General features: G+C 35.6%; 1 protein-coding gene across 13 annotated transcripts in view; it reads left to right on the top strand.

Annotated features, from left to right (window-relative positions):
* The window catches only part of Grik2 (glutamate receptor, ionotropic, kainate 2 (beta 2)), a 696,482-nt gene that overhangs the window by 651,599 nt on the left and 32,011 nt on the right, over positions 1–12,872 (top strand). For 12 of the 13 annotated variants that reach the window (XR_003948597.1, NM_001111268.3, NM_010349.4 and 9 more), the window contains one exon: positions 5,659–5,884. The exons of the other annotated variant lie outside the window; for it this stretch is intronic. Coding sequence is in view for 11 of the 12 variants with exons in the window: in NM_001111268.3 (NP_001104738.2) it covers positions 5,659–5,884 (226 nt within the window). In the remaining variant the exon portion in view is untranslated. The remainder of the gene's footprint in view (positions 1–5,658; positions 5,885–12,872) is intronic. 13 annotated transcript variants of the gene reach the window in all.

Here is a 12,872-nt window from a genome sequence, read left to right as displayed (position 1 = left end):
TTGCTTTTGTAAATAAGCAACTATATGTGTTTAAAAAATTAACATCTCTATGTTGTTTCTTTTATTAAAATGTGACTAAAATAACTGTCTAATGCAATTCTTACAAAAGTTAATTGACTTATCCTGAATAAATAATTAGCAGTTATCTATTTAATAATGAACCATATATTTATGTACCCACAAGAAATGGTCTTGTTGCAAACTGCAAGAGGGTTTTTATTCAAGAGCGCTCTCTGGCCCACAGTCATACACCACGCAGGGGTAGAGGACTGTGGTGCCCCAAGTAGCTGAGTAAGGGGGTATTTAAAGGAAGAAACCACAACTCAAGGAGGTGGGGAGGACGTTGTTGGAAAATACCAAAAATACCAGTTAAGAGTCACAAGAAAGTACAAAGTTACAAGAGTCACCAGGAATACCTGGTAATTGTGAGGGTTATTTCTCAAAACAGTTTCTAAGAGCCCCTAACAAAAGCACATTTGCATAGCAGGTTCCAGCAATGGTCAGGGTGACTTTCTTTGAATGAGCACTCTTTGAACCCAGGAAGCGGGTAGGGTAGTGGGTAGAGGAATGTCACTATCTGTTTTATGATTAGCATACCTTTACAAAGGCCACATTCCCAAGCCTGGGCCTAAAGGCCTAGAATTCTGTTTTTACTTTGTTATACTTTCACCTCCATCATTAAAAATAATGCAATACTCAAAAGTTGTTCAGAATTAATCATTCTTTACATGTTTATATAGAAATCAGCAGTACAACTTGATGATCTTTGTAGGTTATAATTTCACAAATTTGGCTTGATTCATATGAAATTTCTGGGGAAGATTAGTGTGGATCATAAAAAATATGTTTACATTTTACAGAGATTAAATTATAGAAAGTGCAATTTTTAAATGTCCACAAGTCAAAGCATAGTCATCATTAAATTTCTAAAATGGTCAGTTCCCAGTGTCTTATACTGATGTATATTGTCCTAGAATAGCTGAACAACACACAGATATACACAGATGTACAATAACATAGAAGCACATAGATGAAAACACGGACACTTATGTGAGTCAATCAGCATAGTAATGTCTTTTAGCCATATCTCTCATGTTCTTTGTTTTTTTGTTTTTTTTCGCCATGTTATATCTAGATGGAGAAGGGTTCCGAGGAAGGGAAATCTGAGAGTCCCAAAATAAGCCACTCAAAATCAAACCGAGGGTCCAAGTTGTCAGCCTGTGTTCTGCTAGAGACAGCTTTCTAGCCTGTTTTCTCTGCATTGTGCTTTCTTTCTCTCTGATCTGCTTTTTCTGGAGCATCCCTTCTCTTGAGATCTCTCTTTTTATTCTGCTTGAGACAGTTCTCCAAGTGGTTCTCTCTTGCTCTTCAAAAAATTCTCTACATAGCACATTTCCTGATCCTACAGGTCTAAGCCTAGTCTTTTACATGTCAATCCAGTCTTTTACTTCAGGTTTCCATTTGATTATCCTAAGAATCAGCATCCAGTGACCCCATGCCCTCAATTCATTGGTAGCTGCCAGCACATATTTTCTTTTAACATTTAAAAGAACTCAGAGATCTGCCTGCTTCTGTTAAGCACATTAAAAAACTAAACTAGCTGAGTGGGACTCTGTCCTGGAATTACAATTTCTACCACCCCTGGGTCTAACCTAGATGTGTCCCAGGCTGACCTTGAATTCAGGAATCTGCCTGCCTTTGTATTTGCCTGTCTTTGTATCTTGTTGACATGCTAACTCATTAATGCAGCTGCCTTTGTTCCTTTAGATTCATGAAGTTCCTCCTATAATTTCGTCCTCATGCTTTGCATCATTGAAAAATATATATTTTCGAACTCATGTTTTTATGAGTACTTTTGCACTGCCTTAAGGGCTGTTTTAGCGAGGTGGTGGTGGTGCATGCCTTTAATCCCAGCACTTTGGAGGCAGAGGCAGGTGAATTTCTGAGGCCAGCCTGCTCTACAAAGTGAGTTCCAGGATAGCAAGAGCTACACAGTGAAACCCTGTCTCGAAAATCCAAAATAAAAAAAAGAGGGGAGCTATCCCAGTGTTTACCATTTTGCTAAGATATTAGTCACACCTTCACCTCCTGGACACTGGCTGTCTGATATCCATGAAGTCGTTTATGTTAAAAGGGAGGACATGCCTTAAAGGAGGGATATAAAATATGTATATTATTATACAAACAAGCTTTATGCCTGTGACAAACATCTACACTAGTGGAGGCCCACATCAGCTGGCCCTATTCCAGGAGTAGGAACCATGTCATTTGGTAATAATTAAATGGCAAAACAGGTAAAGAGATCCCAAGAAAACATTATTAAATGATTAATCTACTCCAAACTGTGCGTAGCAGAGACTAGAAGACATTCATACTTCTTAAAATTAGGATCTTACATTTTATGTAAGAATAAAAATAGTTAATGTAACTTTTACAATTCAATTTTTTAAGAATAGAAATGTGTGGAGTTATAGATATGGTTCAGTGGTTAAGAGCATTGGCTCTTCTGGAGGACATGGATTTGATTCTGAGCACCCATATATAGATGTTCAACCACCAGTATGTCACTCCAGTCCTAGAGGTTCTGATGTCCTCATCTGGCACTACAGACACTGCTCACATGTGTACATTATGCATTCAGGTAAAACACCCATACTCATAAAACTAAATTGATTAATTAAAAATATTTTTAAAGAATAAAAAAAGGGTGAATGTTTTCCTTAAAAAGGAAGGATTATTAATTGCTACACAAAAAGTGTACATAACACATGTTGAAAACAAGTGGTCAACAATAAAAGATATTAAATGACAAGCATAAATTATTAACATTAATTAAAACATTGAGAAAGTGCCCAGAGAAGGAAAAACTGGCATAGGAAAGTATTTCAGGTACTTTAAATGAAGGAATATTTCATAACATATTTTTTTTGCCAAGTAGGTGTTAATATTAAAGATCTCTATTTCAAACATAAGCACGACTTATGGCATTAAAGTATGTGTAATAAGAGCTGGGCTTGGTGGCGCACACCTTTAATCCCACCAAGTGGGAGGCAGAGGCAGGCGAATTTCTGAGTTCAAGGACAGCCTGGTCTACAGAGTGAGTTCCAGGACAGCCAGGGCTATACAGAAAAACCATGTCTCAACAAACAAACAAAAACAAACAAACAATCAAATAAAATTAATAATACATAGAATAATAGTACTTCTCAAAACTATTGGTATTCAAATGGTGTCAGTGTTTGGAGGCTGATTATGGGATGGATGCCCGGGTGTGGCAGTCTCTATATGGTCCATCCTTTCGTCTCAGCTCCAAACTCTGTCTCTGTAGCTCCTTCCAAGGGTGCCTTGCTCCCAATTCCAAGAAGGGGCAAAGTATCCACACTTTGGTCATCGTTCTTCCCGATTGGACTAAATATAGCTTGATGCATTTACTACATAATATATTATAAAATGTAAATATCTACACATGTATTGAATATTCCAAAATATAGTTTTCTTCCTCTAGATTTAAATGGTTTATGTGACATAATTAATGTTCAACTTCAATGGCATTACTTTTAATATTTTAAAGGAGAAAATATAGTTCGACTCTTTGAATGTTAGAAAACTATTTATTCTCCTTTTGCTTTCAGACAAAATCTTTACGTTCATTTACAGCCAATTCATCAAAGTGTAAACATTTTAGGAAATTAAAACAAGATGAATATTAAAATATGTTGCTAATAATTCCATAACTGAAACAAAGGAAAATCCAAGCAATTTTGTGCCTGATATAGATCAAATTATCATTTTGTATATGCTCTAATTTTATTGGTTGACTTTGGCCTCATGGAGAATGTATGTGTTATAAAGAGGAGCAATGTTTACCTTTTTTAAAAAATTATCAACATTTTATTATTTATGTGTGAGTGTTTTGCCTGTGCACATGTATGTGTACCACATGTGCATAGTGCTACAAGATGTCAGAAAAAGATATTGTCTCACCCTGCAATGAGAGTTGAAAATCATTTTGAGCTGCCCTGTTAGTACTAGAGATGAACCCTAGGTCCTCTAGGCCAGCAACCAATTCTCTTACCCACTGTGAAGTCATTCTAGGCTCCAACTTATTAAAAAAAAAAACAAAAGCTTATATTTCTTTATTTGATTTTTATGTGTACAAGTGGTTTCTTTCCATACATTTTTGTGCACTATGTGTGTGAGAGACTTACAAAGAGGTCAGAGGACAATGTCAAAAGCCCTTGGAAATAGGTAAAGGGTATTGTGAGCCACCATAAGTGCTGGAAATCAAGCCCATCTCCTCTGTAAAAGTAAACTGTTCTAGAATACTAAGACATCTCTCCAGTTCCTCTTTATTCTTTAAGGAAATTACTTAAGTCTTTTAACAGTAAATGTACACTTATAATTATGAAAACTCAGTATAGTCCAATTGTAGGATTCCGGTTTTGTGTTTTCTGTCAGATTCACTAAATCAAAATTGATGTCAGTTTTATTTTATACAAACATCCTTCCACCTACATGTAAACTCTTAATTTTTGTTTTTTTCAGGTTTAGGTGGCAAAAAATGTAGAAACAAAGTCATGAAGTTGTAAAGCAAATTTCTGTGCTTTTGTTCACTTCATGATCGTTACTTGACCAGTAAATGGACATGTTCTCACCACTGGATTCATGACTTCATACAAATTTCAGCATACTCTTAAATACTCTTTTTTTCTCCACCTTTAATGTCATGAATTTACATATTTTCTTGAAAATAAGCCTGTAATGTTTTGACTCCTTATATCCATATAGTCAGCATTTTCTTGGCATTCCTATGTAGAAAGGGGTCACATAAACTGAGAAGGTTTGCAAGTGCATTGAACAAGTAGGTGAGAAGCTTGGTAGCTTATATGTTCTTCCAGAACCTCTAAACAAAACTCCTTTCTTTCCCTTTAAATGAAGTACTGGTAAACCTATACTGAGAACTTGCTATTGCTCATAAAGCTGTTCAATTTGAGTGGTCCAAGGGTTTCTAGTTAGTCAGAAATCTGGATTGGCAGATTTTTATTTGCTTTTGTATAGAATCAAGGAACATCTCTGGTGACTATGTCTTGTCTCAGTGGAAATACTGTCATTTTTATTTGTACTTTTATAACTACAATAAAATGCCCTGGTCTCTTCAACTATAGATTTATATTCTTGGGGATTTACTTGATGTCTCTGATAGACTCACCAAATTGGTACATTACAACAAAAATTTCTTGTTGCCTGACAGTGTCAATCTGAGTCCAGTAGCTGTTGTATCTAAATTTGATTTTAAGTAGTGCTAAAAGAAAATGATACCCACAGAAGACTTACGTACAATACAGTCAGAAGACTCTTCATTAAGCTCATTTGTTTTTCTAATATCTATTATTTTCTACAGTTTATTAGTTCAAATGTTTAAACTGTAAGACATGTTCAATGTATATGTTAAATTGTAGTATACCCAGAAATGTGATAAATTACTAGAAACATTGTTTGTAAATTTGATTTGTATGTGTGTGTGTGTGTGTGTGTGTATGTAATAATTTCAAAATAGCATGAGAAGACTAAGTGCAGTCTATTGTGTCTAAATGTAGGATTCTGTAGAGCCTAAGATATTAGTTTATTGTCTTTTAAACTTATCTTATTTTCCTCCAGAAATCAAAAATCTCAACGTATGATAAAATGTGGGCATTTATGAGCAGCAGGAGACAGTCTGTGCTTGTCAAAAGCAATGAGGAAGGGATTCAACGTGTCCTCACCTCCGATTATGCTTTCTTAATGGAGTCAACGACCATCGAGTTTGTTACCCAGCGGAACTGTAACCTCACGCAGATTGGTGGCCTTATAGACTCCAAAGGCTATGGTGTTGGCACTCCCATGGGTAGGTAGCTTGGTAGCCACTCTATATTTACTCATTAATCTTAATTGTTATGAGAAAAGTGGAAAGCAGGGACTATACATAGTTCACAGAAAATTCTTTACCTACTGCATTTTAGGAACTCTTTTATCTATAAGAGCAGGTTAAAAGATTGGACATATGACAAGGAACTGGAAGAGGAAAAAGAATATGATCAAAATACTTTGTATGATAAATTTAATGAATTGGACATTTGCTTACATACGTAAAAGGAAAGAGGTGCAGAAAAGGGAATAGGAACAGAAAGGAGAGAGAGATAAATTATCACCTGCAGGGATTAAAAATGGGCAAACCGGTCTCAGGCTCCAAACTGAAAATGACCCTTAGAGGGTCTGAAAGTCAAGGAAACAAATTGATACCAGGTAGGAATTTGTGATTTCCAAATTTACACCTCAGCTACAAGTATAGTTTCATGGATTATTTATACTTGTTCAGTAATTAGTAAACACAATGGCACACAATTATACTTGAATGAAAGAAGCTTTCAGACAGAATTAGAACCACTGTCCTCAAATAGTTATTTGGTTCCTTATCATAATCAATCACATTGAAGACTATTATTATTATTACATTTACATAGTTTAAAATCTTATTTACCCATAAGCTACAATCAAAATATTTTAAAGGAATATATTTGGGCATGAGAAAAAAAGGTATTCTTTCTTTTGTCTTAGAGAGTTAGAGATAAATGCATAGAATATAATATAATACAGGCTTAGGTTATGGAAAATTTAGAGCTCCTCCAGGAATTCCCTAGGAGTCTGACTTATATCTTTAGCAACTTTAATCTTCAATGACAGCATTGTATTCTACTATGTCAGAGAAAGGAGCTTTCACTTTTACTTCCATTTAGTTATTTCCTTCTCTTTCATTACTTAGATTTTTTAGACATTGTCAAGGAGTCATATGTGTCTGGGGAAATAAATTAACGAAAAAATACTATAACTTTTTTGTAATGGCAAATTTGAAACAGGTCTGAGAAATTAGACTTTGCCTGCCCCTAAATTCATTTTTGCATTTTACAAAGATGCATGCCTGCCAGGCTCCTCTGTGTGCTTCATTTGGGTCCTCCCTCTCCATTCATCACCCTTAGTGTGATGATTACTGCCCAAAGTGGGCTGGGAACATTCAGAGTGGCTTGGAGAAAAGCTATTTAATTAGGGCAGCTCTGTTTACACAAAGACGTTAGTGGAGATATGAAAGCAAAGCTAAATAAGCACAAGCTGCTTTAATTAAGTGTGTGGTGGTGTTAAATCCCTTTCACAGTTTCCCTGACAGCAGCAATATTATTTTAATGTGACATTTACTGTGTGGTAGATGTTGGAAGTTGTAGATATTTTTACTCATAATAAGTTAACTGAATTTCCTAGCTCATTCAATATAATATTGTAGAAAAACTCTTAGAGATGTGAAAATCGAAAGGCAAATGACAGCAGTTTCCTTATGGAATATTTAGAACATGTGAGCAGCTATAATCTTGCCTCTTAATACACCATAGGTGATAATGCACTTAAGAAACCAGAGAGCATTTCTCTTTAATGGAACTTTTTCTGCTCTGTAGTAGAACCATTTGGTTTCTCTTTTGGGAAGATTGAGTCCATATTATACTTTGAGGACCAGGCTTGTAAGCTGGTAGGAATGCAGTACTTTATCAGTTAGAATTATTGTGCTTTGCTTTGCTGAGTTTTCTTTGGTACAAATATTGGAAATGGACTGCAGAGTTTCATTACTATTATGTTTTACAGTAATGAACTAATGGCATATTTCTTACATTTGCAACTTTTCTCACCACTTTCACTGTATATGCAATGTGACCCCAAGATGAGCATTTGGAGATCTGTGTTTATGGCTCTGCATTGTTGGTTCCCCTTTTGCAAGTATATTTAAATCAACAGTAAATTCTAAATAACCATTTAAATAGCTTCACAATCAATAGATAGTTTCTGTCAGTACTAAATTAGTAGTGATATCAAGGAAATCATAGGAGGCCCAGCTCCACTCTCAACTGAAGCAGTTGAGAACTTTTTCTCTTCTTCTTGGACTCAGGACAACCCAAAATTTCTGGTGTAGAGACAGAAAAGAATTTCAAGATTAGTTTATGTGAAGTAGAGCTGAGAATTAATAAGGATATTATATTTAAAAAACATTTATATGTAAAATATTTTGGTCATATTCCTTCTGCTACACTACTTTTCTCAGACCCATTCCACCTTGAAACCTCATATTCTTTCTCTCTTAGAAAACAAAAAAGCACACACTACATAAAAGAAGATTACAGAGTCCCTTTGGTGTTGGCCACCTATTCTTGATCTTGTGTGCTCTGTTACTCCATTGTTTGTTGGAAACAGATTTTTTCTCTCTCAAGACCCATCAATTACAAATAGCTAATTGCTGATAGGTGTGGGGAGGAATTTCTACTCACTTTCCTTTCTGTGTGCTGGGATTTTGTTTGGGTTTAACATGTGTAGTTATGTGCATACTGTGATGTATAAAATTAATCATGAGCCTTTTAAGAAGGAATGAGTCATTTGGGAACAAAGCAAGACATTCTATGGACCATCTCAGCACTCAGAGGCAGAGCCAGAGCAATCTCTTAGAATTCCAGTTTACATAGGTAGTTTTGTATTCCAGGACTGCTCAAAGAGATTCTTTTTAAAAATTTTGTACTTATTTTTTTTAATTCTTTAATCCTTTTTTACAGCCTAGATATTATCACCCTTCCAGTCTTTCACACAATTTCTCTCATCCCATATCTCCTCCCATGCCTGGGCTCCAAGAAAATGTCCCCACCCTACTTCCATCCCACCAGACCTCCCCACTCCTTGGGACTTCAAGTCTCTAGAGGGTTAGGTGTATCTTTTATGACAGAGTCCAAACCTAGCAAGCAGTCCTCTACTGTGTATACTGCCTGGTTGGTGATTAAGTGTCAGAGAGATCTCAGAGGTCCAGGTCAGTTGACACCACTGGTCTTCCTTTGGGGCCACCCTCCTCTGGGGCAGAGGGAGTGAGGAACATGGATGGAAGAGGAGACAGAGAATGGAAGGGGGAACATGATCAAGTATTGAGCAGGGAACAGGATTGAAGCCCTGAGGGCCAGTAGATAGAATGAAAACAGGCAATCTCAGGAGATTCTTTCACAAAAAAAACACAAAAAACAAAAAACAAAAAACAAAAAACAAAAAACCAAACATAACGACAGCAACAAACAAACAGTTTTTGCAAAAGCATTTTGTATTTAGGCTTTTGGAACTATCATGAAGAGCTGTTGGAAAATTAAAATGACAATGATGGCTATTGAATGTCACCCGACAGTTGGTAACATCACAAGGATGTGCAGGATAGCAAAAGAAAGTGTCAATGAAGGGACTGGTAGCCCAAGTGTATTGGCTTAGTTTGCTGTTGTTGCAATGAAACAGCATGAACAGAAGTAGTTGAGGAAAAGAGGGTATGTAGCTTACACTTCTACATCATAGTCCATTCTTGAAGGAAGTCAGGGCTGGAACTCAGCTAGGGTATACGCCTAGATACAGGAGGTGATGCATAGTATATGGAGGACTGCTGCTTACTGGCTGTCCCTCATGTCTTGCTCATCCTACTTTCTTATAGAACCCCAGGTGACCAGTTCAGAGCTGGCCCCATCCACAAAGGTTGGGTTATCCCACATCAACCATTAGTTAAGAAAACATACTGCAGGCTTGCCCTCATCTTATGAAGGCATTTTTCTGAGTTGAGGCTACCTCCTCTCTGATGATTCCAGCTTGTATCAAGTTGTCAGAAAAGGAGCCAGCACACTACCCAAGGTAATATTCACATAAGACTGGTTGATTGCCACTTTAACATATCTACATTTGAAAGGAATATTGTTTCCATATTGGCAACTTTACTTTCACAGTAAATGTCAGTGTGCTGGAGTTCTTGCATCTCAGTTGGCATAGACCAAACTCCAAGGTAGGAGCTGCTCCCACCCCATCCCAAAGACTTACAATTGTTGCTGTCTTTTGCTGCCTTATCATAGTTGAGGATTTTTAATGCAATACCACTATTAAATACATTCTGTCATTATAATATTTAATAATTTAGCTATAAATATTATTCTTGTAAAATATTTTGCATTATTGAATGTAAAATACTTGCATCAGTCATCCTTGAACAAGTTTTAACTTATAATATCTGTACCCATCTCAGCTTACACACAGCTATGAACTATGTCACTAAGTTTTATGATGGTAATACTCTACCCTGACATTTGAAAAATATATATCCATTTGTTCTGGTTTGCTTTCTAATATTAAGTGAGATTTACTGCTTCTTTATTTTGTATTATTTAATAAGTAGGAGATGTGTAATCGTTACCAAAGGAGGCACATTATTTTTTTTGAGGCAGATGCCAATGTTTATAAAAATAAAAATCAGTATGAGAAGCATGTTTTCTTCCAGTTCTACTCATCATCCATTTCTAGAATTCCCAATTTATCATATAATAAGTACTGTAATATTCATCATTACAGATGCATGAAATTGCTGGCCTTCAGTTTTTCAGCTTTACTAAAATGAATGAATACATTTGTCTTCATTAGTTTAACATAATGCACAAAAATTGATGCAAATTATTCATCTTTCTGCAGGTCAACTCTTTCATTAAAATGCATTCTATTTTTCTTTGCATAAGGCAGCATAATTTTAATCTTACTAAAATGATTGTGCAAGTGTAAATTGGAATTTAGTAATTTTCAGTAACTAAACTATGCAGAAAAGAAGTCAAATTACACCTGTAGATATGATGTGTTTCTGGTACATTTTTTATGTCTAGATTACATGCCACTGAAAACAGATGAGGACTCAGTAAGCTTTACTGCTCCACAGACACTGACAGTCTCAGCATGCTGGAGCCTAGGAAGCTTCCAGAGCAGATTTGATGAATTGGGAGCAACCGTGTGAGCAGCCTTCATTAATATTGTAATATGATGACCAATTTTACCCAAACTCTGTAGAAACTGGATGAATTCTCATGGAAACAGAAAATTTGTATAGATTTTATGTACAAAGAGTGGATTATTCAATTCATTTAGTGTTCTGTGCTGATTACGCCAAGAACATTAATCCAAATTCGGCTTCAAATTATATAGCCACAGTGAATATGCCAAGCAATCATCCTAGGGTTGTTTGGACACGATATGTTAGGGCACTTACTATCCTAATGTGATAGGCACATTCTTAGCATGATACATGGTACATAAGGCCATCATAATGAAACTTACTCAAATTATGTTGTCACCTATGTGTCCCAGATGCACTAGGAAGATACTATTGTTTGAGACACATCTCATTTATCTTACACAAGCATTCTTTTGTGATTTTAGATAATTCAATATGTAAGTATTTCTTCATGTAGACTGTATTACATTATTTCACACACAGGTTATATAGACTTAATTGCTTCGTAGCTGCATATAAATTAAATACAATTTCTATTCAAAACATTCTACTAGTTGATATGGGATATAGACAATATTTACTATTGTCAAATCATACATTTTATCTCATATATATATGCAATTAGATGAACAGCTAAATTGGTTGGAAGGTACAGAGTTGCTATATGCCCTCTACCCCAAATATGCATAGGTTTCTTTATAGTTATATACTTAATAATCAGATGAATAATGTATTTGTTAGTGGACCTATATTGACATATCATCACTGACCAAGCCAGTTCAGTCAGTCAACAGGTTCTCCAGGCCAGGAGCAAGGATTAACATGAAAAAAAGACAATTAGTCAACACTGTAGCATGACCCCATCCAGTTCTGAGGCTGAGGTGGGTTTATTTTTTTTTCCAGTCTGCATTTATACCGTTTTAATTACATGCAAATAAGGTCAGTTCTAGGTTAAGGTACAAGCAAGACAGTATACACAAATAGTCAAGTAACAAGCAAGGCAATAAATGAAGTCCAGAGATCAGTGTTTCAAGGAGCTTATCAGGATGTCAAAGATATCTGAGCTTACTTCTCTAGTCTAGCCCAAAGTCATATTCTTGCCTGAAGCCTAGTTCTTTGGTCTAGTCCAAAATCAGATTCCTGCCTGAGCTTATTTCCATATCCTGGCTCAATATCAAATTCCTGCCAAACAACCCCAAAGGCTCTCCACACATCACACAAAGTCTTCTGCTTATTTTAGGATTGGCTCCACATTGTGCAGTCATGGATTTGAAGAGCTATCCAACCACTACTTTCATCACAGTAATATCATTGGGTAGCTCCTGAACTTTGTCTATAAATTTCTTCTCCTTGAATTTCTTGGTAATCATTGATAATTATACTGGCTTCAAAATTTCTCCAGAATTCCATGTGCTTATAACCAAACCTTTTCTGATTTAACATTTTATGTAGTAGTATATGCTTAGGCTATTTCCACGTGCTCTCAGATTTTATTTCTAATATTTTTTAGAGTTATGAACATTGCCTGTTTCCTCAAAGTACATACCTTACTTACATTCCCATCTGTCAGAAGATCTCTTACTTGCTTCTAATATTCATCCATTGTTGATAAAGCATCTGTACAATCCATTTCTAAGCTTTTGCTTAAATATAAAATTTCAATATATTTAGATAAATGCAAAAGGGCATAATTTTTGAATGTCATGGTAAGATAAATTATAATAAGGAAAAACTTGAGATAGAAGAAGGACATAGTATGACTTGTTTTTGAAATTGTTTATTTATTATGTAGCTATTAAGTACTATAAAAATTTTAAGCAAAATATGAGGGGCACCATGATCTCAGGGATCAGAAGTTTCCCCACTATTGAGGGACCATGATGTGATCATAAAGTTAGTTTCTTCACCATGAAAAGGATAGCATAAAAAGAAAAATTCAAAGCTGCTCAAAAATTATGTTTATACTGAACAAGTACATGCATCCCCATAGGAACTGGAGACTCTACTCACAAAACTC

Source organism: Mus musculus, chromosome 10, assembly GCF_000001635.26.
Source record: "Mus musculus strain C57BL/6J chromosome 10, GRCm38.p6 C57BL/6J".
NCBI classification, from domain to species: domain Eukaryota; kingdom Metazoa; phylum Chordata; class Mammalia; order Rodentia; family Muridae; genus Mus; species Mus musculus.
This window is presented reverse-complemented; position numbering and strand designations above follow the sequence as displayed.